The sequence below is a fragment of the Artemia sp. Qi Xiang Cuo genome, chromosome 4 (assembly GCF_049724085.1).
Source record: "Artemia sp. Qi Xiang Cuo chromosome 4, ASM4972408v1, whole genome shotgun sequence".
Lineage (NCBI taxonomy): Eukaryota > Metazoa > Arthropoda > Branchiopoda > Anostraca > Artemiidae > Artemia > Artemia sp. Qi Xiang Cuo.
Window position 1 is genome coordinate 37,188,152 of NC_142797.1, and position 27,059 is coordinate 37,215,210.

General features: G+C 35.3%; 1 protein-coding gene across 2 annotated transcripts in view; it reads left to right on the top strand.

Annotated features, from left to right (window-relative positions):
- Positions 1–17,383, top strand: part of LOC148953077 (uncharacterized) — an 80,461-nt gene extending 63,078 nt beyond the window's left edge. For both annotated transcript variants that reach the window (XM_089088286.1, XM_089088287.1), the window contains exons 5-9: positions 3,581–3,677; positions 5,677–6,345; positions 7,529–7,793; positions 13,393–13,629; positions 15,841–17,383. In XM_089088286.1, coding sequence (XP_088944412.1) covers positions 3,581–3,677; positions 5,677–6,345; positions 7,529–7,793; positions 13,393–13,629; positions 15,841–15,917 — 1,345 coding nt within the window. In that variant the 3' untranslated portion in view covers positions 15,918–17,383. The remainder of the gene's footprint in view (positions 1–3,580; positions 3,678–5,676; positions 6,346–7,528; positions 7,794–13,392; positions 13,630–15,840) is intronic.
- Positions 17,384–27,059: the final 9,676 nt, after the last annotated feature.

The window sequence follows — 27,059 nt, forward strand, 5'->3', positions numbered from 1 at the left end:
CATCACGGATGCGTGTTTATTTGTTTATTTATTTTTATTTTTTTCCCAGGGGTAATTGTATCGAACCATTAATTCTAAAAGATCTGGAGAGGCCTCATTTGATCTGAAATCAAAAGCTTTAGTGCCCTATTTAAGTGGCAAAAAGACTGGATGGCAACTAGCCACCCTTCCACACCCATTTTCTCCCAAAGTCGTTTGATCAAAATTTGGAGATTGCCATTTTGTTCCGAATAGTTGAAAGGTCCAATAACTATACCTTTGGAGATAACAGGACGCCCCCTCCCACAGCCTCTGGAGAAAGGGCTGTAAGTTACGAAATTTGCCCATTGTTTATGTGTAGTATTTTTTATTGGGAAGTACATAAAAATTTGTTGAGGGGGGGGGGGGGTCCACGGTGAGAATTTTCCGTGGGGGGAGGTTTTTGGGGTGAATTTACCAGGGGAATTTGTACACTTGGGGAATTTGCCAGAATTTCTCCACGACTCAATTTTTTATGCGGGGATGTCCCGGAGAAATTTTCGCGGGAGAAATTTGCCATGGAGGAGTTCTGCGGGAGCAGGTTTCAACTGGGGATGGGGGAATGTCCTGGAAAATTTTTTACGGAGGATGATTTCCGCCATAATTTGAAAACGGATCAGAAATTAAATTGTTTTCAAATGAAAGTATGCTAACGATAATTTTCAGGCGAAATCGTCTGCAAGAAATTTTTCGGGGGTGGGGGTGGGCAATTTTGGGAGGAATTTTCATGGAAGGGGAGCCAGATTTCCTGTTGTTATTTGAAAATAGATCAGAAATTACGTATAAACAACTAGTTTTTTGAACTGAAAGCAAGGAGCAACATTAAATCTTAAAACGAACAGAAGCTATTCCGTGTATGAGAGGGGTTGCCCCCTCGTCAATACCTCGCTCTTACGCTAAAGTATGACGTGTTGTCCCAATTCTTTAAGAACGACTCCTAAAACACAAGTGCCGTTTAATTAGAATAAGACGCTTTTTTAAAGTTCTTAAAAATTTCAACGTAAAGAGCGAGGTGTTAAGGATGGGGCAACCTCCCTCATATACGAAATAATTCCTGTTCGTTTTAAGTTTTAATGTTGCTTCTTACTTTCAATTGAAAAAACTTGCTTTGTTTTAATGAAAAGGTTGTGCTTGCCTATTAGTGCCAAGTTTGTCAAATCTTGACGTCAATGATGAGATAGCTACACAAACCTATTTTTATACAACCAAACGAACACGATATTTCGATTTCATTTCAGCTAATGCAGCAAATCCTGTTAGTATAAATAAGATTTTGTGAACGACAGTAATACTTAAAGATTTATTTAATAAAATAACGTATTCATTCTTAATATCTAGCCAAAATTGAATTAGAGCTGCTTTCTGAAATTTTACTTTTAAAGAAGCAGCCGAAGATAAGTCAATCAAATTTTATTTCTCATAACTTGTTAATTCAAATTCGTCATTTTCTTCATCGATAAATGGATTCTCTATCCTCGTATATTTTGTAAAGTAGATATCACCAAAATAATTCGAGAAATAAATTAATAAAGCATACAAGTGTTTAACAAATGAATTTTTGATTGCTTCTATGTTATCCTGGTTGCATGAATTTAAAAGTGGAAGCATATCAAACTTTTTTTTCCAAATTTGTCTTCCATAGCTCTGATTTTTTTTTTATGAATGCTTTGACATCATTTTGAAACAATAGATGCATTTGTGGGTCTTACATCAAATTATTCAAAATACTTAATAGTCTTAAAATTTCGCTGAAACAGGTGAATTTAATAATTAAACTACCATCCCTAAGCACATTTGTATCCTCATCTCGATGTTCTTTTATAAATATTGCAATTTCCTCTTTTGGTTCATATAACTTCTGAATCACTTTGGCACAAGATAGCCAACGTGTTTAAGTGGAAGTAGCGGTGTCAGTAGCTCCCATGTCATTACACAGCTTTGTAAATAAGCTAATTTATAATGGACTGTTTTTAATGTAGCTTATAACATTCGTTACATTTGTATAAAATGTCTAGGCTCCTGACTTATGGTTTTTATACGAAACCTGCTCTGTGGAGCATGCAGGGTTTCCAGAGAACATAGAAACAGTGTTTCCAGTGTTTCTTTGTTCTTTGTTCATACAGTGTTTCTGAACAGTGTTTCTTTGTTCAGTGTTTCCAGAGAATAAAGACCCTGTTTTAGAGAGCAGGGTGTTTTCATTTTAATTAGTACTAGAAGGCCAGTTTTGTGCCCTGACATTGACTTTGCACCTTAAGTACAAAGCCAAGCGGAATTTTTCCACAATATGCCTTTCTCCTTTTAAAAAAAAAATATCAGTGTATTGAAAATTTCACTGAATGTGGTTTACCAGGAATAGGTTTGCAAAAATACATATTTATAGTTATATTATCCTCTTTGATATATCAAAGACATCAAATAACTATGCGTTTATAGCTGCATCAGAATTGCATATCTAAAAAACTAATTGATCGCAAAAATCGTTTCTAATGATCGTCTAATTGATTGTCCTTGAACAGTGTCCGGAGTGTCTATAAAATCTTGCTTATTCTACTTCGAGATGGCGAACTTAGCTTTTGTTCAGCCTGGGCCTGCAAATCCCGTCAGTTCTAAAAGTGCTAAGATATTTTGTATGACAGCGTTTCATTTGAATTTTTGTCAATCTTTGCTAATATTCGTGCCTCCCCTTAGACTAATTCGTGCCTCCCTAGGGAGGCGCACCTCCCAGTTTAAAAAACGCTGCTCTAAATGACTTAACTAAGTCATTTAAGCGTCAGTTAAATTACTTAACTGACGCTGCTCTAAATGGCTTGACTAAATGACTATAAGTGCGTTTATTGTAAGCAATATATATTTTGAACTGTGTAGGTGTGGTTGATGCTAAAGAAAAAACAACTACGTGGCATAGGTACGTAATCTTTACTTTAGTTTTACTATTTTAAAAGTACACTTCCAATATCAGAGCATATTTGGAATTATTATCGAAAGTAGATTCTTTTCATGAATATCTTATTATAAAAATTTCTTCTTTTAATTTTACAGTTAATTTTAGCACGAATCATTCTTTTATTTCAGATTCACAGATTGTTTCCACGAACTGCCTGGTAATCGTGGAAAATTTACGTAAATTTTTGAGACACAATCAAAGCTTTAAAAAATTCATTCCTTTTTTTATCTCTGACAGACTTTTTTTCAGACTTAGTATATAACGCTGACGGTGTTTTATTATTTCAATTAATAGTTCAAATTATGCCCTTCCAAGATCCCCCTAGGATATCTGTCTTGATCTGTTTATCTTTGGAGAAGTCAGACCAAGAATTCAGTGAAAATTAAACTAGATGTTATAATATATACTTTACCATGCTAAGTGTAAAAGTAGAGTATAAAAGGCGAACTTTGGGTAATGTTCATTTTAATGAACAATGGACCGTGTCTAATGAATGTATATCTTATCTTCTTAGTGATTTCAGATCACTTGCCTGTATAAGTTATCCTTGGCTTTGCTATTCGGGAATTAGAGAGCTGTCCTATAGTGTAATTCTCTGGTAATTTTATATCTTTTTAGAAAAGTCAGAAGACCTGATATGGTGGTTTATGTTCCTAAAGCGAGAAGGTCCTTGGAAGCTCGCTGTAGTTCCTTGGCACTAAACCAAGAAAACTTGGTAAGAGCTATTTTTTAAATAATAGAAATTTGTTATAAAAAAAAATGTCATCCTTTGCGGTAAAGCTTGCTGAATGACGTAATACCTGAATTTGTAATATCTCAAGAACGGCTAATGACATTTAGTTGGAACTTTCAGGGAATGGTGAGGGAACGTTGAAATTAATTAAAATGCACTAATTAAAGCTAATGGATTAGAATCGGATATTTTTATTATTGCAATCAAAAACAAACAGAAATTAATTTTAAAAAAAACTTCCGGGAAAAAGCTCTTCAGAGAAAAGTAAAGAACCATATTAAATTTAAGACCAGCAAAAAGAAAGTCCTATAATAATTCAAAGATAGAACGAACAGCATTTAATATCACGAATATATGAAACCCAAAACGAACAGATATTATAGATGAATAAACACATCAAACAGAAAGTTAACAGGTACTGCTATAGATGAATAAATAAATACCCGAAACAAGTAAAAATTGAAATGAATAACCAAATCAAAATTAAAATGAACAGAAGTATTGCTACTACCCCCCAATCCTTCTAAAGGCTATTGAGTCATTCTCTTTAACCTTAGGCTAGAGCGCGGGATCATCAGGTAATGTTTTGTGATTTGTGTTACCTTGTGTGTCCTCCTAATCATCATTGCTTTTAGGAACAACATATGGGCGTACTGAGTTAAAAGTGTTCGAATGATAAAGTGTAAAAAGTGGACTTAAAGAATCTGACGTAAAAGAGGTTTAAGAATGCCATAATAATTAGCGTTTATTTTTTTCAATGGCTTGTATGTAGCGGCGACGTACTTAGAAAGTGTAAGTTTTAATCTGCAATTTCACCGAAGCCTGAATCTTAAAAGTCCCACATAAATTCTATTTGGTTTTCAGTTGAGCCAGTTTTGTATGTTAATGAGGGGAAAAGAATTCAGGCTTATGCTGACGTTTTGATTTTGGGCTTAAAATGTGGCTCTCGAGTTCCATCCTCTTTCCTGAATTCCCAAATCCGTAGACATATTACCACCTTTTGGAACATGATCATTCAGGGATTAAATAAGGAATGGTCTTAATAAACGAACAGTATTTGATTGCCGCCAAATTCAGTATAAAAGGTTTTATACGTTTCCCTAATAGCCTTATATTTCCATATCAAACCATGGCGAGTACACATTTCACAGAATTGTGTTGATTTTCAGCAAATCTGGCATTCAAAAAGTTTCAGGGATAATAATTGATACAATATTTATTTATTTTGTAAATAAAAAAACAAACACATTTATATATATATATATATATATATATATATATATATATATATATATATATATATATATATATATATATATATGTGTGTGTGTTTGCTTTTTTAGGCTTGCCAGTGGGCAAGTCCCCCAAATTCACTTGATGAATTCAGTTTTGGTCGTAAGATGATTGCAGAGAGTATAGGGTGAGATAAAGGACGGGAAATGAAGTGGGTCAACTAGGCCAAATGTTTCTACCCATTTTATGAGTAGGTGACTTAGGTTGACTCGGCAAGAGTGTTGAGATTCGGCAAGTGCACGGATATCTCTTGGCACGGGCAGTGAGCTGGAATACTAAGTGCTTAAATAAAGTGCAGACAGTAATTTTGATTTTTTTTTTTTTTTTTTTTTTTTTTTTGGCGATGTGTCCTGTAAATTGATTTCTGCTATAAGTTTCGAATTCGCTTTTAGTGGTAAAATTTTTTAGTTGTTATTGTAAACCACACATCTACTTAGCAAACTAGCGTAATAAATTAGTTTACTTGTCAAAGTAAACATGTTGAGAAAAATTTCAAAATTAGTTTTATCTTTCAATCAATCAGTCAACTGGTTGACTAACAAAATTGACTTCAACCTTTATATCTTTCTTTTTTTGAAGTGTTCGCCTCCTGTAGCTAGTGGTTGACATGTCAGTTGACTTTATCATCCAAAAGAATGTTTTTTCTTGTTAAAGTTTCACTTTTAACTTGTCTGTTCTTTCTATCTAGGAATCGTCTCAGTCAGGTGATCATATAGAAGATGGTTCCTCGCTGAAAATAGCCAAACAAGAGCTCATAAAAAGCAATACAAATGAAAGTAATAAGGTGTCTGAAAAACTCAACGAAGTTGAAGACGGATTAATTGACTCGAAAATAGAAACTCTTATAACTATTGAAGAGGCTAGTGCAATAGCCACGGAGAGTGGAAGCAACAAAAGTGATCTTGTAGCTAGTCCAACTTGGAAAAATTTCGAGAAGAAATCTTCTCGTAGTAGAAAAACTAGCTTTGTTCCAGTGGAAGAGCAAGTAAACCAGCCTACATTCGATCCTCCTAAACCCCTGCGAAAACCTAGCATAAACTATCATGGATCTGAGATTAATGAGCCGTCAGAGGTTTGGAGGGTGGAGGTTAGTGAATTGTATAATGGATGTGCTGATGTTAGTGAACCCCACGGATCAAGTGGGTATAGTTCGGCTGATTCTGATAAAAAAGAGGAAATCAAAGGAACAATTGCAAGTCTAGAAGAGGTGGATGCAGAAAAACTCAAACTAGCCAATGAAGTATTTGATTCAGAATCACGTGATTTTGATCAGTTGGATAAGAAAGAAGAAGACGATTCCTGGGATATAATGTTTAACGACCAAGGAGAACCTGTCAAGCCTGAAGTCTTGGAGGAGGTATGTACCTTTTGTTTCTTTTCATCTTTATTTCCCCTTCTAATACTTCTTTTAGTTTTCCTCTTATTTACAAAAGTCTGGTTTGTAAAATCAGTAACTTACGATTTAGTTGTACGCAAATAATGGTAAATAGTTATTATAATTTTTGATTCAGCATTAAATTTCTTTCTTTCGAAAATTTCATCTATTTAATTTCACATCGTTTTTAGATTAACCAATGAACTTGTAATTTTCTCAACCATTTTTTAAGTTTCTATTTTACAAGGCTTATTAATTTATTAACTCTAACTGTTCGTTCTTGGTGGTATGAAATATACGATGAATGCTGACAGAAAAAAGTGGAACAGATTTTGTACAATAGGTAAATGAATTATAGTTGTTCCTCCCTCTGGACTTTAGCACTAACGTAACTTTGACATTTTTCTATGCAGCAAATCTGCTGTCAAGAGAAGGGTGGTTTCTCCGAATCGTCTTAGAGGCCTTCATTCGGAAAAATTTGAGAAAACAGAAGAGCAAGCTAAAATATTCATTTCAGTAATGTACTCGCTCTGTCTCTCTCCTATCTCTTTCTCTCTCCCTCTCTCCTAAATTTTGACTACTCACAATTAAACAACACACAAGTCAGGTGGCAGCCAACCCTGGCCCAGATTTACCATTGCCTCCTCCTCCCCAATATTCAAGTTTAGGGCGCTTACCTTACTTGCTCAAATCATATGAAGTTTTATGTACCATGCCTATGATTTTAGAAAAGGGAAATATAGCTTTTAGGTTAGCATGCATTACCTTGTCCTCGCTCTACTTCCATGTGTCCACACATGTCTGACTTTAGTGGGGGCCAAATGAGTCTTCCTGGGATAAAACAAGGCCGTACCCAGGATTCTTTTTGGAGGGGGTTTCACTCAATTTTTTTTGGGGGGGGGGAGGGGGTACACAAAAAAAACAAAAAACGCATACAAAATTTGTTCATGTCCATTTTTGTTACGTTTTTACGGGTCAGACAAACATTTCGAAGGGGGGGGGGGCAAAACCCCTAACCCCCCCCCCCCCCTGGATACGGCCTTGGGAGAAAATGATTTTTTTTTTCTGAGAAAAAAAAAGATAAAACGTTAACTTTTCCCGTCGCTTCCTTTGTACAGGTTTGATCACTCCCTTGATATTTAATATAATTTTTCAATATTTGTAGCTAAGCATGGCCCTGGGCAAAACAGTTCAAGTAAACAAACCAAAAGTGGATTACCTTAGTTTTGTGCCTTCAATCGCTGATGAAACTCAATTTGACGAGGAGCTGAGTCATGTTGTTGAATTCTATGATTTCTCGCCGTCAATCAAGACTGAAGATCTTTTAGTTATTTTCGGTGGTATACGACAACATGGAGGCAATGCATCTTTTGAAATTAAATGGGTTGATGATACACATGCTCTTGGGGTATTCAGCAGTCCTGCAGCAGGTATAAGATCCGTATATGTATTTTTTTTCTTTCTTTTTAACTCGACAACTAGGTAGCATAATCAATCCTTAAATACAATAGAACTAAGTAAAATCGGGTGAAATAAGTATATCTTTTGGTAGGTACCTCCATGTATATAGTCTGTAGTGCCCAAGGTTAGAGTACAAGAGGTTTAAGATGCAGTGTGGTTTGATAATCAGATAGCAAGATGATTTTTAAATAAAAGCCCCGCTCTCCTGGCTGTGAGTCACGTTGTCGTTTCGTCGTTGACATTTGAAAAGAACAAGCAATAATTGATAAACCTAAAAAATTTAACAAGAGCTGGGAAATTTAAAAGTAAGTATACATTAGCCTAATTCTACCCCCTTCCCCAATATGTAATTTTTCATAATCTTTCTGACAGATTAGAAAAAAAATAAAATAAAAAATAAAAAAAAACAATTCGGATACAGCTATCTTGGAGCTTGGACATCCTTCGAAAAAAATACCAAAAGGTTGTATCCTCCCTTCTCTTTGCAGGTATGGATGTATGGCTGTATCTGAGCTTTTCTGATCCCCTCTCCCTCTTTTCCATCAGAGAAGGACTGTTTACTAAGAATTTTCTTCGATAAAAGGCTTTTAGTGAACACACTTACGAAACTGTTTTAGAAGTGACGTTAATATTTGAGTGACGTTTGGAGTGACGTTGCGTATTGCCAACGATCATAAGTGCCACAAAAATTTTCTGGCGGGTGGCAAGCCTGTAAAAAAATTTCAAGGGGAAAGATCAACGGCCTTATTTTGTTTCACCAGAAAGGGGGGTTGTATTTCAATGATGTGTCAAGTTTTTAATTTTACGTCTAATATTTGTCTACTAAGGGAAAGAGAGAAAATGCCCGTGGGCCCTTGTGGTCCCTCATACCAGTTGAGTACTCCCCGAAGCTGTTCTGAGCTAAAATTCGGCGGTGGTGGACGCAAATTATGCTCGGTGGCGGTGTGCCTGAAAAATTTTGGCTGCGCTCTGCCAAAAACTGATTGGCAGTACGCCGTTGATTCATTGGGGTTTGTTTTATTTTTAGCATTTTCTCGCTTGTTTTTTAAAAGTTTCAGTAACTAAATTGGTATCAATTCTTATCGGAATTCCATCCTCATTCTAAGTAAGAGCTCTTAGGATCCACAATTCCTTTTCAGCTTCATCATCATGAACAAACCTCGGACAAAATAAGGACAAGACATTAGGTTTAAGTTCTCCCAAACATTCTTTTAATCCAAATGATCAAATGTGAAATCAACCTGTCTGAGAATTGAACTACTTCGACAAAATAGGGAATTTTAAATTTGATTTAAATTAAACTCTAAAATTTAAATCGAAATAAATTTATTTGCACCATATCTCCATAGCTAATTTATGAAAACGCAAGGGCATCTGCTGTCTATATTTTCCTCAATGTCTGGATTTCCTGGTGTTTTAACCTGCTTTCCACTTCTTTGACTACCCTATACGTATTTGGCTATTCCCTGAGGTCTTTTCCCTTCATTATGATACTCAGCAAAAACCATGTTATGTCCATTTTACCATTATTTCTCCTAACAACAACAAAAAAAAACAAGAAGAACAATAGGGAATTCTTTTCATAAGACAGTGAAGATAATTTGAATGAATATTTCAAATTATATTCAACTTCCAACTTCCCCACATTTCTCCAGGTTCTCATTTAGAGCTGGGTCGACTCTGGCCAAACTCACAGAGTCACACCATCGCTCCGCCGTTCCAAACCAAATAACCAGCGACACCAGGATTCGAGCCCTTGTCCTCACGGACAAAGGATTTCAAGTCTAGCGTGCTGACCCATCGGCTAGGATGTACAAAATTGTACTAAACCGCCTTTTTGAATTTCAGAGCGGCAATTAAAAAAAGTAAGAGCTACCAGTATCTCGATTTCAGAGCTCACCAAAAATTGTTCAAGTCAAGTACAATTTAAATTTCTTCCAACAACGAAAACTAGGTGTAACATTTTATAATCAGACCTTGTAAAAGTTAATGAAAGTTAAAAGAGGTAATAGAAAAGCAAATTTTTTAAATGAAGTAAATACAGAAATTCAAAATTAAAACGTAGAGAAATTACCTATGGTAAATAGCAGGATGTGATCCCTAAAAACTTTCTACTATGTTATAATAAATGATTAACTGTACAGACACGTAAAATATATAACATCTGCGTTCAGACATTTAAGCTTTACAGTTAACACAAGTGTTGTATCAACAGTATTGGGAATACAAAACAATAGTGGTAAAACAAAATTATAATAAACAAGCAAACGCCGCCGCGATTTTTCAAACATAGTACTTTCAACAGAATATAGTTATTAAACCTATGTCCACAGCCTATTTGCTCCGATTATTTGTCTCTACAGAAGAGTCTGTAAGATATTTAACTCAGTAAAGCTAACTTTCATTTTTCCAAGTTTTTTTTTTTCAATTAGCAGATTAAGCAGTAATTTACTGAAACTCCCAAGAGCTACTGTTAGTTAATGCCGGAACGTTGTGATTACAATATTACACATATATTATCACTATCATTTCTATTCCGACGATACAAAATGATAAATACTAAGACAAGGCTTAAGTGACCAGAGTGTGAGTAAGTTTAAGTGGTTTAACTGTTTGTTTTAAGCAGGACTCCAGCGGCTTTAGATTCCCTATTCAAAAACAGATATTTGTTTTCATAAATTTAGATAAACTTAACACATTTAACATTTAGAAATTCTGGCAACAAAGAGAAATGTACATACACCTGACTTGCTCCAATAGTAATTGAAACTCTAAAGAATGAAATTTGACGGTAATAATTATATTTAAAAAAGCTCCTAGTTATGGTAATTCCAAATAGATAAATATTAATGTTGGCCTGACTTTGCCGAAAAATTAGGAGATTGCTAATTTGACTCGGAGTTTCTGAAAAGCTATATGAATATCGTCCTAGTTTTAGAGACACATTGCCACATGGTGCCACAGTTATCTCTAAAGATAAAGTTACACATTCCATATAAAATGGAGGGACGGTATCCACTATTGCATTATTGCACGCAAGTATTAGAAAAGATGTGCAAGTCAGTGGATCTCCTTTCTTTTGGGAAGGGGTTCTGGAAACCCTCAAAGGTGTATTTCTTAGGGGCAAATTCTCTTGGTCGGTCCTTCCTATCAATATCAAGAGAGGATTTAACTTCTAGTATATCCTCACTTGGAGGAATATATTTGGACTATGCATGTGATTGGGCTGTAAAAGGGAATTTTACTCCCCAACTATTGTGAAGTTTTTTTTTATTGCGAAGTAAAATATTATATTTAAATTAGGTGGAGTTTATTTAAATCCGTTTATTTTTATAAGATGCTATAAAGGTTTTTTTTTTTTTTTTTTTTTTTTTTTTTAACCCTGGCCTGATGGATTTCGGCTCTCAATGATGCGGGGTATTTGTGAGGAATAATATTTTTCCAGCGAATCTTCTAAAAATGTAAACGTAACGAACTGAGGCTGAACAGAAGGCTGTAATTTCTGGTGCTGTCAGTGGATCAGCTACCCTAATCAGTTGTATGAATGTGGCTTGTGGGTTTTCTCAAAAGAGCAGCAACTATAAATCTCCTCATGATTCATGATCATGCGTCAAAGAAGAAATGCTTGATCAGATAATGCGAGTGCAGTGAGGATGCAGAACAGGATGAAAATGACGATGTTGGCATTTCAGGCCCCCTTTGACAAAGTATTAAGAAGACAGTTTTTCAGGGACTTTCCTTCAGTTTCGAAGCATTGTAAATGCAAAAGTTAAACTTTGGCATAAAAGCTAAGGGTGGATTAGAATGAATATGATAGTAAAAAATTAATGCAAATCAAATATACAAAAAAATGTGTGAAAGTAGAGAACAATATTTTAAATTAAATAGTCATTAATTAATCTACATAATAAAGGGGTTGATACCCTTCAACCTCTCAATCTCTACGCTCCACTAACATTGTTACATTGTAGCATTGAGGACACAACCAAGTGAAAGATAATCTAAAGTCCACATTAGACGGTTAAATTCAAAAACATTTTGAGAGGAATCAAAAAAAATTTGCGTCTACCATTAAATAGTGATTTTTCCTTATATTTGCCTCTCAGTTATCTCAGAAAGTAAATCGTCGCTAGGAATTCCCGGTGTCGCTGCCACCGACCATGATGTCGGCGCATCGGCACGCCGAAGCCTTTGCGGTGGTAGATCGCTGAAATATTATCGGCGGCGCACTGACGGTTTTAGACGCGGCTTCGGGGACTACAATTGAGATCAACTGAACTAAATAAAGGGTATATTCACCTGATTAGTCGTTGAATAACTGAATGGGGCTTTTCTCTTAATAGCGCACCTCTGACTAGTCATTTGTTTCTTTACTCAAAATCAAATGTGTATTCTAGTATGATTTTGAGCTTAAAACTTGATCCTTCTCTGGTCTAAAATTGCTCATCGCCTGTTTTTTTTTTATTATATTAACCTGCTCTGCAACAAGATGTCTTCAGCAGCAGATAAAATGTTGTTAATCCATCTAGATTTTGTTAATAAACAGAAAGTATTTATAAGTTGGATAGCAAACTTTATTGTATATAATTGGCCTATTCAAAGAGTCGGAATTAATTAGTAGATATGGTTTTTATCAAAAATTAAATAGCAAAAAAAATCCCTCAAAGGCTAGAGAGTGATTTTCAAACCAGTAGAAATACTACAAATGAAAAAGTGAAACCTAAAAACAACACAATTTACAATAAACAATTAAGCAATATTTAAAACAAACAGTGATCTAAAGTAGTTACGCTGCGATCATGATGGTTTGTTAATATTTAGTCATTCTGGACCATCCCCTAGATAATTCCTGGGTGATCAAGAGTGGAAAGAGGCATCCACTATGCCTGTATAAGTGAACTTATTGGGGACTGGGTGTTGGAAAGGACATAGGGCCAAAGGATCCATTTTGGTTCCTACAGTCATACAGATTTAAAATCATTGCATCTCTGTAATTTTGTACATTATGTGTAACATTTCCAGCATTTGTAAAGTATATGCTTCATTTGTTTTTGGACTTAATACTTCAATCTTAGTCTCAGATTTGAAATGAGCAGGCTCAGAAGTTCTCAAGTACCAACTTAGGTGGAAATGTAGTACTATATGTGAAATGTCTACTGACCTTGAGCAGTCGTACGGTGATCTTAATGATTTTTTATGCCTAAAAACATCATTGAGGAGAACTCCTTAAATTCTCTGGATGATCAAAAAAGATAGAACGTGTCTATATGTTCGAATTTGCGGGGGGGGGGGTGCATAGGGTCAAGGGCTTCATTTTAGGATCTTTTACCAGGTTTCTTATCTCAGAAGAAGAAAGAAAGGGAAATACATTAAAGTGTTTTTTCCTTTAGAACTTTTGATTTGCAATCAAATAAGACCTTTCGCAACTTTCTACTGTCATCAGGTCTGTACGATGAGGCTAAATAAAACAAAGATAATGCAGTGAAAAAAACTTCGCTCTTTAATAAATGTTTGCTATTCTTTTGTTGATGATGGGGAAGATGTTAATTTCTTTAAATTTTTTTCTAGCTTTAGAAGCTCTCAGGTTGATTCACCCTATGGCCAAGGCAAGATCTTTAGCCCAAGCCTCGCGCGAATCAAAATTGAAAGCTAGGAAAGTTTCCGAATTTCTACTGCCTTATAAACCACGTCCTGCTACAACGGCCTCAGCGGCTAGGCGACTAGTCACTGGTGCCCTGGGCTTGAAGTCCAATCTCTCCCCAGAGCAGAGGAAAGTGGAAGCACAGAAACTGAGGGATGCAAAAGGTTTTATTGTATATTATTTTTAGTTTTGCTGCTCTATAACAGTATTCTATTTTATTATCCCCTTTCAGTGTCTCTGTATTTCTTCTTTTTCTTTTTTTTTCTTTATTTACAGACGTCTCGCATTGTCGGGTACTTTTTCGAACGGTTCCCTTTCCCAATATACAGTTACTCACTCTGCATTAGACCAGGTGGTATTTTCCAAAAGAAGCATTTATAGTATCATCAATAATGTTCATAGATCATAATTGTCTTGTATTTTCTTAAATGGTCAAAACTCTTATAATGGAATTTTAAGATGTTACATCAAGGATGTCACATGTGCTGGAAGAAAATTCCCTGTTACAATTGATTGTAGTAAATAGTTATGCATTGGAACCCTAAGTATTTACACCACTATTTACAAAAAGTATGTGGTATCCTCCCTCAAGGCATTGGGAGACCCCCTTGGAAATTTTGTATTTCATTGAATTTTAGATGCAAAGGCTCGTAAAGCTGAGAGTCCGCTTCCCTGAATAATGCCCTTAATAGGTCTGGTCAATTTGTCCCATTAGGATCATAGAAGCAGCATGTCAATAGAAGCTGGTTGATTTTAGAGTTTGTCCACGCTTGAAACCAAATGATTGTCATAATTTTTGGTCTTATGGCTAAAAGTGTATATTATCAGTGTTTGTATGGAAGTCTGATATTTTTGCTCCTTACCTATTTGTCTAAATATATTCCTTCAAATGAAGGGGGGATAGTAAGTACGCTTTCTCCCTCCCCCTTCCTGATTGATTTAAAGGATCTTTTACGAAAATTTTGACATGAAATGCACTTTTTGAGGTTCGAGGTATCCCGATTCTGAGACTTGAGGTTCCTGTAGACCTTTTTCCTGATTACACTCTGGTCTCAATTGTTTCAGAACTATTGTTTTGCAGTACAATATAGCTGGTTGTAATTAGACCTCTCCTGATTGATAGGATATGATCCCCCCCCCCCAAAAAAAAAAAACACTTTTGGGTTTAGCCTTCTCGTGAAACATACAAATTTGTTAATTTTTTTAGATATAGATGTCTAAAATCCCTCGGAGGTCCTTGTAGAGGTCAAATTTGTTTTCGTTGAGACTACAACTCTTTTGATTATGTGGGGTTAAGTATATGTGGAGTATATGGGGTAAAAGATCCTTGGCTGCTTCATTAATACTTTGAATTTACGTATTTGTATCATAAGTATGTTGTGTCAGGAAGAAGTTTCTTCTGTTATTTCTCATTTTCTACTAGATGTATAATATGTGTTTGAGGATGAATTTACCCCCCATAGCGCCCGGGAGAAAGAGTATATACTATGAACTTTGCCTATTGTTTACATATAGTATTGGCTATTGGGAAGTCACAGATACTTTTCGGGGGTGGGTGATTTTGTGGCGGAAGGTGAGTTACATGGGAGGATCTTCCCACGGATGAATTTTTTGTGAGGGAAAAGATTTTCCATGGAGTGGGAGCTGGATTTTCCGGTATTATTTAAAAAACGTTCAGAAGTTTAATAAGAAAAACTTTTTTTTTAACTGAAAGTAAGGAGCAATATTAAAAGTTAAAACGAACAGAAACTATTACGAATATGAGGTGGTTTTCCCCCTCCTCAACACCTAACTCTTTACGCCAAACTTTTTCTAAAATTTTAAAAAAAGCTTATTATTCTAATTAAACGGTTCTTGTATTTCATGAGTTATTCTTAAATAATTGGAACAAAAAGTCAAACTTTAGCGTAAAGAGCAAGGTTCTGGGGAGGGGGCAACCCCACTTCATATTCGTAATAATTTCTGTTCGTTTTAAGTTTTAATGTTGCTCCTTACTTTCAGGGGAAAAAAACTCGCTTTTTATTTAATTTCCCTTTAATAGTGAAACTTCCACATAAAAGCTCAAAACTTGTATAAAAGTAGATTCTAAGTCAATCAAGTTCCCTGGAATCATCCATTGTATGAAGAAAGTCTCAAGTTGTTTAGTACTTCATTGTTTGAATCTTCCCCTTAAAATCCAACCGAAATTCTGACAAAGAATTGTTAATAACAAGCTTCTGCTGATTCGCGGAAATTTGTTTGCAGATCAAAATTGTTACCGTGAGTTTTTGTGGAATTGCATAACATCATCTATCTCAGTAGGCTATAATATTTTTTATAGTGATTTCTATGACACTGTATTTTGGTATGTGACTAATTTATATGAATTTTTGCAGCAAACAAGAAGATGGCAGCAAAACAAAGAGAGGACGCTTGGGAAGGCCATTTTTCGCCGAGTGATTCACTGAGCTGAGCTTTTATTTTAAGGCTTCTTTTGTTTTTGAGTTTTATATTTTTTCTCAGAATTATTAGCAGTAGGAGGCGCATGAAAACGAAAAGAAAAATTCTTGCTTAATTAAAGGGGGAACATCTGTCTTTCATAATTTGTTTTTAATTAAATTACCCGTAATGTGCACCTATCTTTAACTATTTGAACGATTCTAAGCTTTGCTATTTAAGGATTTTCATCAAATTAAGAGAGAACTGGAATGAAAAAAAGCTTTCAAACGATCTCCTTTGCAGTGACTTATTATTCGGTCATAACAGAGACAAGGAATGTGCTGAGAGAGGGTAACTGGCTAGAAATTAGGAAGTAAACTGAAACGTATATATTCTTATCCTACTTTTCTTATCTTGCAACAAAATTTTATTGCTGAACTGTAGTTTGAAACGTTTGGGGTAAGGGGGGGGGGCAAAGGGCGAGTTAATGGTTTTTCTTTCTATTTAAGGATAAACCTGTTTCAAGTTGTACTAGACAAGGGAAACTGGCAGAAAATCTAGTCAAGTCAAAAGAGAGTTCAATCGCTTAATTTTAAAATAATCTGAAAATGTTTAGCGGATGAAAAAGAAGGATGTTCGAAATCTGGCTTTTAAGTATGTACATTCATACTAAATTTTTGTCACAGTGATAACCAGAATGAAGAAAGTAGGTTTTTTTGGAGGGGGAGGGGGTATTTGAATAACTTTTCTCTGTTATTTTCTTAAAGAATTAAATTGATCTCGGTGATGAAAACTAGTTGAATATTCAGAAAAAAAGAAACCAGTAAAATTGAAATATAGGTTTTCTTGTCATTTTTTCATTGTAGATAACAATAAACAATATGAGAAACTTCCATAATTGGTGTTTTTAGGGGATATACCTTTTCTTCCCCTAGAAGAACTTGAAGCTGAAAATCAGTGTGGCAGTTCTTGAAATCTAAAAAATCATCAGAGCCATTGCAATATCGGCTTTAGGCCTCATAATCTGGACGGGGGGGGTGAGGCTAGGTATACCATAGGACTGTAAAAATATAAAATAAAAGGAGTTTAATATCAGATATCAGAAAAACTGGGGGGGGTAACCCCCCCCCCTCTTGTCCAGGTCTGGAACCGCCACTGACCCAATGTCACCCATTTTTTAAATTCCATAACTGGCGTAACAAAAACCAGTTTTGCTAGTGTAATCGTAGTTTAAAATAACTCGAGTCTCGAACTTGATAGGTCTACTGAAAATTCCTCTCTATACTAAAAGTTAAAAAAAATAATTATGTTTTCGAAAACTTCTGTAAATATGTTTGATAATCAAAGTGTGCGTAATATATGTTTATGTGCCTATTTTAGTGCGAGGTTGGATTTTGTCAAACGATAAATTGTGACATTCTATTTTTGTGAAACACGCAGTGACTAATTGCATGTTGGATGTTCTATCCTTTTCAGTGTCAATAAAAACAATCGGAATTACGAATGCTATTATAGTTGGCCTTTTCCTTATGTAGTTCTCACTTCTAGATTCAGCTCATCGATTTGAAAAATATAGAAAAATAAGATCAGCCCCAGGGACTCGTAATGACAGCTGGTCATATACGTTAAAAACCGTTGCGCTGCTTTTACTAAACCCAATGATCATGGAATAAATATACTTTCTAAATAAAGTACTCGTCTATGTTGAGAAAGAGATGATGTGAAGAAAACGGATATAAATAGATAGGATATAAAAAGGTAAATAGAAGGATATAAAAATAAAAAGGAAAACAATACCATAAATATGGGACAAACAATCCATCTTTTGTCCTAGTTTGTTTTCAAGAAAACGCTTCTTTGCTGCTATCAATTTGGATTCTTTCCTATTTATTATACTGATTGGTCCGTATTTGCTAATATTTTTGCATAATTCCTAACTCCCAAAGATCTTTACCATTGTATTACCATTATAAAAAGTGCTAATATAGCCATATTGCAGAAAACTAGTATACCCAGCCCCCCTCCCCCCCCCCCTAAAAAAAATGAAAATCGAGATGTTTAAAAACACCAGGTTTGTGGCCTTGTTTGTGCAATTTTTAGAATTGTCATTTCAAACAGAGTTTTAGAGGTAAAAAAGTAATTAATTAAGTAATTAATCAGTGCTGTATTCAAAGAAGGGTACGTATTAGTGCGTTTGGGGGTCTTCGACATCTGCCTCCGACATCTTTTAGTTTTAGTCAATAACCTCCATGTATTGTAGCTTTTATCTATTGTTTTGTCGAGTTCGAGCTTTGAGGATATATCTTTCGCTCCTCCTCCCCCTTCCACACACATACACAAAATGGGTCATGTGCCTCATTTAAAGCCAAATTCTTAGAAGTTTCTTTTTTTCATAATTAGCCTCCGTCTGGAGGGAGGACTGAAGCTCAGATAAAGTTTTCGTCTGAGTTTTCGTTAAAGTTTTTTGTATAGTGGGATTTACCAACTAAATACTACAACTCTTCATAACCCACCTAAATTTACTTATCTCAACCCTTTTCATCCACAAAGGGTCTGTAGTGACTTCCATTGTCGAATAAAGCATGTGTATGAGAATAATGCTTGCGTATTGAATGTTTGCTCTGTAAAGTGTTTTCAGTGTCTGTATTCAGTATTTTCACTTCGACCACATTTTGCGGTACAAGATAATTCCGGGAGTAAACTTCCAGAAAATTGTATCTGCTGTAAGCTGTAATTGTACCGCGATCAGCTTTTTGCACCATATTTTACTATTTATTGTTAGTCATTTGTTTTTTTGTTTTTTTTTTTACATACCAAAATTAATCCAGAAAATTCAGCTGTAGATCGTCGTTTTCCCCTTGTTTTGATTCATAAATAAAAGAAAAGGTCCCCCTGTTAACTTTACTCTCTAGCAAACCTTAAAGAATGCAAAATATGTCGTGTCCTATTTGTGCGCAATGATCTGGTAGATTCGATCATTGTAGGTGATCCCTCTGTCCGTTTTGAAGAAGGATAACTCAGAGGTAAAGTGATTAGACTTAGTTGCAATGGCTCAGTTGTGGTTAGTTACCTCTGCTAAATTCAGTTTTTAGTTTTCTTTCAAAATTAGTACTCACGAGTCTTAAACGCTGTACAACGCTTATATAAATATGTCAGTTGTTATATAAGCAACATTACCGTACTCGAATCATCAAATATTTCTAATCTGAAAACTGTGCAAAGTAACACTGGATCCGTGCTTGGCTTCGATGCGTATCAACCAGTTCGTGGTAACGAACTGTAAGTAAGGAGCGACCCGGCTCAATAGTAACCGAAACTCTAAAAAACGAAATTTTGATACCAATAGATACATCAAAAGAATCATTTTAATGTTGATATCAAATATATGAATTTCATCAAGTTTAGTCTCACCCCCTAAAAGTCATAGAACCTTAATTAAAATCACACCATCAGATTTATCGTATCAGAGAATCCTTTTGTTAAGGTTTCAAGCTCCTATCTGGAAAAATGTGGAATTTGGTATATTTTTTTTTCCAGAAGAAAGATCATGGATACACAGTTTGTAGAAAATACCTTACTTGTATTCTTCCAAAAGGGTCACAATACTCCCACATAATTCTATATCCCCGAACGGGGTCTAAGCGCACACTAAAACAAAATAATATTTTTCACACAATTGTTCATAGGGGTGGACCTTCGCTTGGCCCAGCCAATCAGCTACTTCCCCATTCAAACCCAATTCTACCTCTTATATTTATCTTTCAATGACTCCCGAACCAGGAAGTACAAAAATAGAACTTGGTTCAAAGCTTACTTATTGCGACACCTCTAACTTAACAACGAGAATTTAACCTGTCTTTTAAAATTATACTATAAGCAAATGTAATTAAGAAAACGAAAACAGGTCATTTATCTGAAAGGAAAAGAAACAGGGATGGAACCCCAACAACGCTATTTTTTAAACAATAAAAAACTTTAGCGTAAAGAGCGAGGCGTTGAGGAGGGGACATCCCCTTTCATATACGGAGTTATTTTTATTCGTTTTAAGTTTTAATGTTGCTCCTTACTTTCAGTTAAAAAGACTTATTTTTTTTTATTTCTTCGGTTAAAGGAACCCATTTTTGCAATTATTTAAGCAAGCCTCTGCAAGATTTGAAACATTTTAAACTAGTGCTATTATCACTGTAGAGTAATTGTGGAATGGGGATAACTACAAAACGTTTTATTGTAGAAAATACAGCCAGTGGTACCAGGCTGGCTAATTTCCGTCGATTAGGCTAGTAAAAACTAAATTTTGCCAGTGAAATTCATAACAACCTCCTGAACAGGTTTTCCGGCGAGTAAATGTTCGAATTAGCTAGTAATTGGAATGAAGGCTTAAAATCTCATAAATTTACTATTTTGAACTCAGATCTTAAACTTTGACGGTTTTTCTAATTGTATGTTAAAAATTTTCTGAGACTGAATAAATATAAATAAAATTAAAATATTGCAGAAAAATGGTTTTTTCCGAAGAAAAATGCTTATCAAATTACAGGAGGGCGTTTGGTGAAGCGCAGCAATTGAGAATTTATTTTGAAGAGTTCTTTGTTTAAATTATACGAATTCCTCTGCGCTTTCTTCTAAAATTACGTTGTTTAAAGCATTCAAGGTAGTATTATTTTCAATGAAAAATAAATTATGGATATGTAGCTCGGCTGTCGAAAATCCCAGCAGTTAAAGCGGGTTCTCAAGGGTTTGGAGTAGAAAATAAAAGCAAAATAGGGGAAACCACACGTTTTTTGGAGAGCAATACGACAGAACGGTTGCATAATGTCTCATACTCAATACGGCTTAGACTAAAAACAAGGGAAGGGCAGAAAAACCTCCGGTTTATAAGGTGCGATGAAATTTCTCACCTGAATTTTATTCAAAGAAAAACCTACAGGGTCTTGTTTTGTATCGATTAGCAAAGGAATAATTAGAAGGTCACTACTTATAATATGGGAAAGATTCTAGGGAAATCATTTGCAATTTTGCAATAAGTTTTAATTTGCTTAGAACCCACTCAAATCCCTAGAACTACTTTGCCTGGAGTCCAAGAGAAGTAGACTCTTAAGCCAAATTGCCTTATTTTCCCAAATAAGTCAAGATTGCTTAGGTATAGTAGAGCTATCTTCAGATAGTCTTTCAAGCCTTGCTATTAGGGTAGAGTTGTGAGCTTGAAAAAGCCTTCCCTGATCCTAATTTGGGTCGGACACTTATTTTCTGAAAGTCTTATTCATGTAACTGAATAGCTTTCCAAGTTGCCAAAAGCATGCTAAATTGTAATTTTGCTGATGACACTTCGAATTGCCTAAGTCTTAATTCGTTTCATAGTTCAATATTCTAAAAGAAATGTAAATTTTGTTCAGAGTTACTCTATGCTCATGCTCATTTTTTTAATTCTTAATTTCTGGCGAAGGTATGAAGTCTGAAGCACCTTTACTAACTCATGTTTGGACAGTCAATCCAATTCTGAAGGTTTCATCCAGTTGGCACAATATTCTTGAAGTTTGAGATCAGCTAATTCCTTGTTTGGGAGAACGGAACCCGGTTGCTTGAAAATATGTTCCTGGATATCCCTATTTAGAGTATAGCTTCGGTTCTGAAAGTTACTTCAAACTGACGAAAAAGGCTTTCAGTTTATTAAAAAGCCCCTATTTTGTAATTTCATCCCTTATGATTTCATTTATTTAGTAAAGCAAGATTTAGACTTAGAAACTTCCTTTTCTCCACTTTTACCAAAGAGAACTGTTTGATCTGGAAAAAACACATCGATAAAAACAACTATTAAGGGCAGTATTTGGAAAGTGTTTGAAAATTTTACCGCAAAAAATATATATTCGAGTTGTAGGCCGCATCCCATCCCAGAAACTTTCAGCTGACCCAGCCCCACCTGGTCAAAAGGTACACACTTTTGAAGCTAACTATAAAAAGTGGCCCTAAATACCTAAGACAAAATTAAAAATAAAGAGAAAACGAGATATTTTGGAGAAATAATGCCACCATTTTTATATAACTGCATAGTTTCAAGATTTGAATGTTTTCACAAATCTTGCTTTGAAGTAAGATTTTCGATTTCGCAATCTAAACCAGAATGTTATTGTCATTAAATTTCAAATTTTGACGATCTGACTGTAAATTTGAAAATCTGATTGCGCGATAATGTCGATTAGATTATTTTTAGACGATCAGCTCAGTGCTAGGACTAAGGGACAGTGAATCGAAACTAAAATTTCGTATTTTCCTATTCTACTATTAGTTCTACTTATTACTATACTAATTTTTCCAATTGCACTAATTACAGTAATTTTGCCTTATTTTTACATCGAAAAATGCCAAGAAAAGTCAAATGCTAGATGGTTTTCTTGTCGATCTTTAAAATTACCTGTACTCTTTGCTAAAGACCTTATGAAAGAATGGTCAGCATTTTCGAAAACCTAAAATTAAGGCTTCAAGGTTTGAAAAATCAAAACCTCTATCCTAGCTTTCTGTCAATTAACAATGCTTGTAGCAACTGGCTAGTAAAAACCCGGATTACTTCGAAGCTACTGCACAACCCCTTGGTTGGGAGGTCCCTAGATTTGTGCCTACTTGTTTATTCAAGCGTATTTGTAACCAAAATTGAGCATCGTACCTCATCCCTTGGTTGTTCATAGCAATAGATTTTCATCCTGTTTGAAAGAGAAAGATGCTCTCGGCAGTTGAACTTCAGGATGTTGCTGAATTGTGCTTTGCTAGATGGCTCTATAGTTTCCCAATGATTGTGGTTCTGTCTAGGACTTTAGCCATCAGCTGTTTTATATTTAAAAAAAAAAACTTAAGAGGAAACACTAGATGACCTTAGAAGGCACTAGCTATTATTAGGAGCATATCTCTAAGATCTTCAAAGTGGGAGTATGTCAAGCATTTGAAATATCCCTACATCAGCTGTTACTGAAGAAAATCTTACCTCTGGTCGAATGGCCAGCCGAGTAAACTAGCATGGTATTCATGTAATATACAATTCACGAATAATTTTAGGTGGAGGAAGCCGATTTTACTCCAGTATTTAATGAATGTAATCTATCGGGTCGCCTATGACATTTTTGTTAAATCACTTGCAAAGATACTGAATAAGATGTTTCTTCTTAGAAGACTTAGAAGGAGATGTACTAAATCCCCCCCCCCCAAAAAAAACATTGATCATTAAGGACATTTTAAATTCTGTAAGTCGTAAAAACGAACGTTATAAAACTTGTTTAAATGAGTCATTTGTTATTAATTGTCTAGCAGCGTAAAAGTTACCGAAATATTCTAAGCGGTATGAAACAAAATGTGTTGCATGAAAACAATATGGAAAACGGGGGATTTACTCCTGGGTCAAAAGCTTAAAATTAGAAATAATTTACAAACTAAGGTCCTCTTTTACTTGTATTTCTTACTGATCAGATTAAATGTTAATGGACCTGTATACAGGGCCGTTCCTAGGCTGGGGGGGGGGGCAACTGGGTCAGTTTTCCTGGGTGCTGCGGATGGGGGGGGGGGTCACAACGGCTGGGGGACTGCCCACTTTCATCAAATTGTTCACTTTAATTCTGCTTTTTTTTACATATATTTCAGTCGAGAGGAGAAAGCATGAAACGGAAAGCTGAAAATGTACTTGCAAGATGAATTTATGTAGCATAAATATAACATGAAAACAATATGGAAAACGGTAAATTCCCTCATTGGTCAAAAGTATAAAATGAAAGTTATTAATAAACCACAAACGGAGGTCCTCTTCTGTTTGTAGTTCTTACCGATCAGGTTGAATATTACTTGTCAGATATAATCCTTTTTAAAGATGATAGACTTTTACTTGCAGTTGCTCAATCAGTTAATCTACTTTTTGGTAAAAGGAGAAAGGCTTTGAATGAATTTGTTGAGCTGGCAGACTCCAACCTCTTGACATTAAATTATTCTAAAACTAGTTACATTTTATTTGCCCAGATTCCTAGTATTGGACCAATTTGGATCTAATACGAAATGGAAATAAAAGAGTAAAGAAGACATAAGTATTTAGGCTTTGTTGCTAATGATAATCTTTTACGGACCGCACATTCAAATATTATTTCGTCGACATTGTCAAAACCTCTGGGAGTGTTTCGTTGGGTGAAAAATTTTGTCACATACAATTCTTTGATTACTTTATTTTGCTATTTTTTTTTATACACGTTTGGTCCTCTACATGGGCGAGTAATTTTGTGTCATATTACAAACAAAATTCAAAGAGTCCACAATAAAGCCCTTAAAATTGTGTCTCCGAAAGTTTTGACTCCCCATAATATTAATAAATTTTACTTTAAGAATCAAATTTTTGATATTTCAGTAACAAGAGATTATCAAGTTGATATTTTAACATATAAGTATTTGATTAATCTGTTTCCTTCTTTTTTTCAACATTTTGTCTCCATTTATAATGACCTTCATAGCCATTAGACACGAGGAGCCTCAAATCTTGTGAACCCAGTTACCGGACTAAAACTTTTTTTTTCTATTAAAATTTTATCCCTTCTGTATAGGAGTTAATTCCGGTTGAAAATACAAATTTAACTAGTTTGGCAATAGTCAAGTGTCCAACGAGGTGATTTTTCTTTGCAAAAGAATAGTAATGACACTAATGTTTAGCTTTTGTGTATGCATTTTACGTAAGAATAATGTGTTTTATGTACCTAGAATGTTTGTTAGTTATGTACGAGTTGCGTAGGCATATCAAGTAAGATTTTTGAAAGATTGCCATCTGCTGTTAACAAGCCCATCAGAGTTTTCTTAATAGGCGCTGCATTATGTTATGTATTTTCTTGTAAAATAAACTAGTCTAAAACTATTTGGCAGTCATATTCTATTTTTTTCGGGGCAACATTTCAACATGACTGATTGAATAGCATCTATTGAAACGTGATTTGAAGTTATATCCATGTAATGATTTTGAAAAATGGTGCGAACCTGTATTGCTTATGATTGCGAAAGCAGAAAGAAAGAAGGCCAAAAAATGTTTACCACAAAGGGGCAACCTAATAGTTATAGCACAGATTATCTATTAGGTTTCACAATAATCTATTGTTTTAGATGGTAATATTGCGCCGTGGAGGGTCAAAACTTTTTTCTTCTTGGTAAGGATTGAATTTGGAATTTTCTCTTGAATTTTTTCTCCTTTATACTCCTTTTTAGGGCCATAAAAATATCCTTCGAAATTTGATGCTGGACCTTTGTTTTTCTTCTAATAACTGGTGGAATTGCCCTATTAAAAAAAATACCAAACGTCTGTTAAGAACTGTTTGCCGTGAAATTCTTAGTGAGTTTTCAGAAAATTAAAGGACATCAAAAAGAATCATAGGCAGCGCAATAGCGCTGCCTAAGTAAAGAACGATGTTGGCACAATGTATTGTTTATTTTTTTTCTAGACCAGTGCACTTCGTATCGAAGGAGTTGTCATAGAAACTTAGAAAGAGGCTCAATCGATTGGAAATTGGAATGGCTAGTGCCCTTTTTAATAGTCGAAAGTGATTGGAATGCAACTAAAACCCCTTCCACGCCCACCCAAACACATCCAATAAAAATTTTGAAATAGCCATTTTGTTCAACGTAGTTGATTTCCAGAAAGAAATTATGTTTTTGAGGAGGAAACGCCACCCACAGACATGGGTTGTAACTTAAGGCCTGTGGTCAAGGGTTGTAGGGTTTTTATAGAAAGCATTGTCGTAGAAACTTCAAAAAGGGCTAATTCGATTTGAAATCGAAATGGCTGTGCCCTTTTTAATAGTTGAAAATGATTGGAGAGCAACTAACCCCCCCTTACGCCCACCATTTCCCCAAACACATACAATCAAAATTTTGAGATAGCCATTTTTTGAAAGTTCTGGAAGTTGTTTAAAGTCCTGGAAATTATGTCTTTGTGGATGACACCCCCCCCCCCCCCACAGCCCTCAGGACCGGAGTTGTCATTTATGCCCTAGGGGCATATAAGGTTTTTTATAGAAAGTGTTGTTGTAGAAACTTCAAAAAGGGCTCATTCGATTAGAAATTGAAAGGGCTAGTGCCCTTTTTAATAGTCGAAAGTGATTGAAGGGCAACTAACCGGCCTGTAACGCCCACCATTTCCCAAAACACGTCCAATCAAAACTTTGAGATATCCATTTTGTTCAACGTAGTTGAAAGTTCTGGAAATTATGTCTTTGAGGATGATAACCCCCTCAGACCCCTCAGGGCAAGGATTGTAAGTTATGCCCTAGGGCTATATAAAGTTTTTATAGAAAGATTTGTTGTAGAAACTTCAAAAAGGGTTTATTTGATTGGAAATTGAAAGGGCTAGTGCCCTTTTTAATAGTCAAAACCGAATGAAGGGCAACTAACCCCGCTATCACGCCCACAATTTCCCCAAACACATACAATCAAATTTTAGATATAGCCATTTTTTTCAACTTAGTTGAAAGTTCTGAAAATTATGTCTTGAAGGATTACCCCCCCCCCCCCCCTCACAGCCCTCAGGGCAAGGGTTGTCGATTATGCCCTGGGGACGTATATGGTGTTTATTGAAAGCGATGTTGTAGAAACTTCAAAAAAGGGCTCATTCGATTAGAAATTGAAAGGGCTAGTGCCCTTTTTAATAGTCGAAAGTAATTGAAGGGCAACTAACCCCCCTGTCATGCCCACGATTTCCCCAAACATATCCAATCAAAACTTTGAGATATCCATTCTATTCAACGTAGTTGAAAATTCTAGAAATTAGGTCTTTGAGGATGATAACCCCCTCAGGGCAAGGGTTGTAAGTTTTGTCCTGGGGCCATATAAGGTTTTTATTGAAAGTGTTGCCGTAGAAACTTCAAAAAAGGCTCATTTGATTGAAAATTGATAGGGCTAGTGTTCTTTTTAATAGTCGAAACTAAATGGAGAGCAACTAGCTCCCCTCTCACGCCCACCATTTCCCCAAACACGTTCAATCGAAGTTTAGAGATAGCCATTTTTTTCAACGTAATTGAAAGTTCAGGAAATTATGTATTTGAGGATGACAAACCTCCCAAAGCCCCCAAAGTGAATACTGATGCCACACGCGTCCCTATTCATGAAAAAATCTAATGTCGCTTATTTTCCTCTTTGTTTATATGTTCTCCGGAGGAGCTGCATCCCGGTTCGG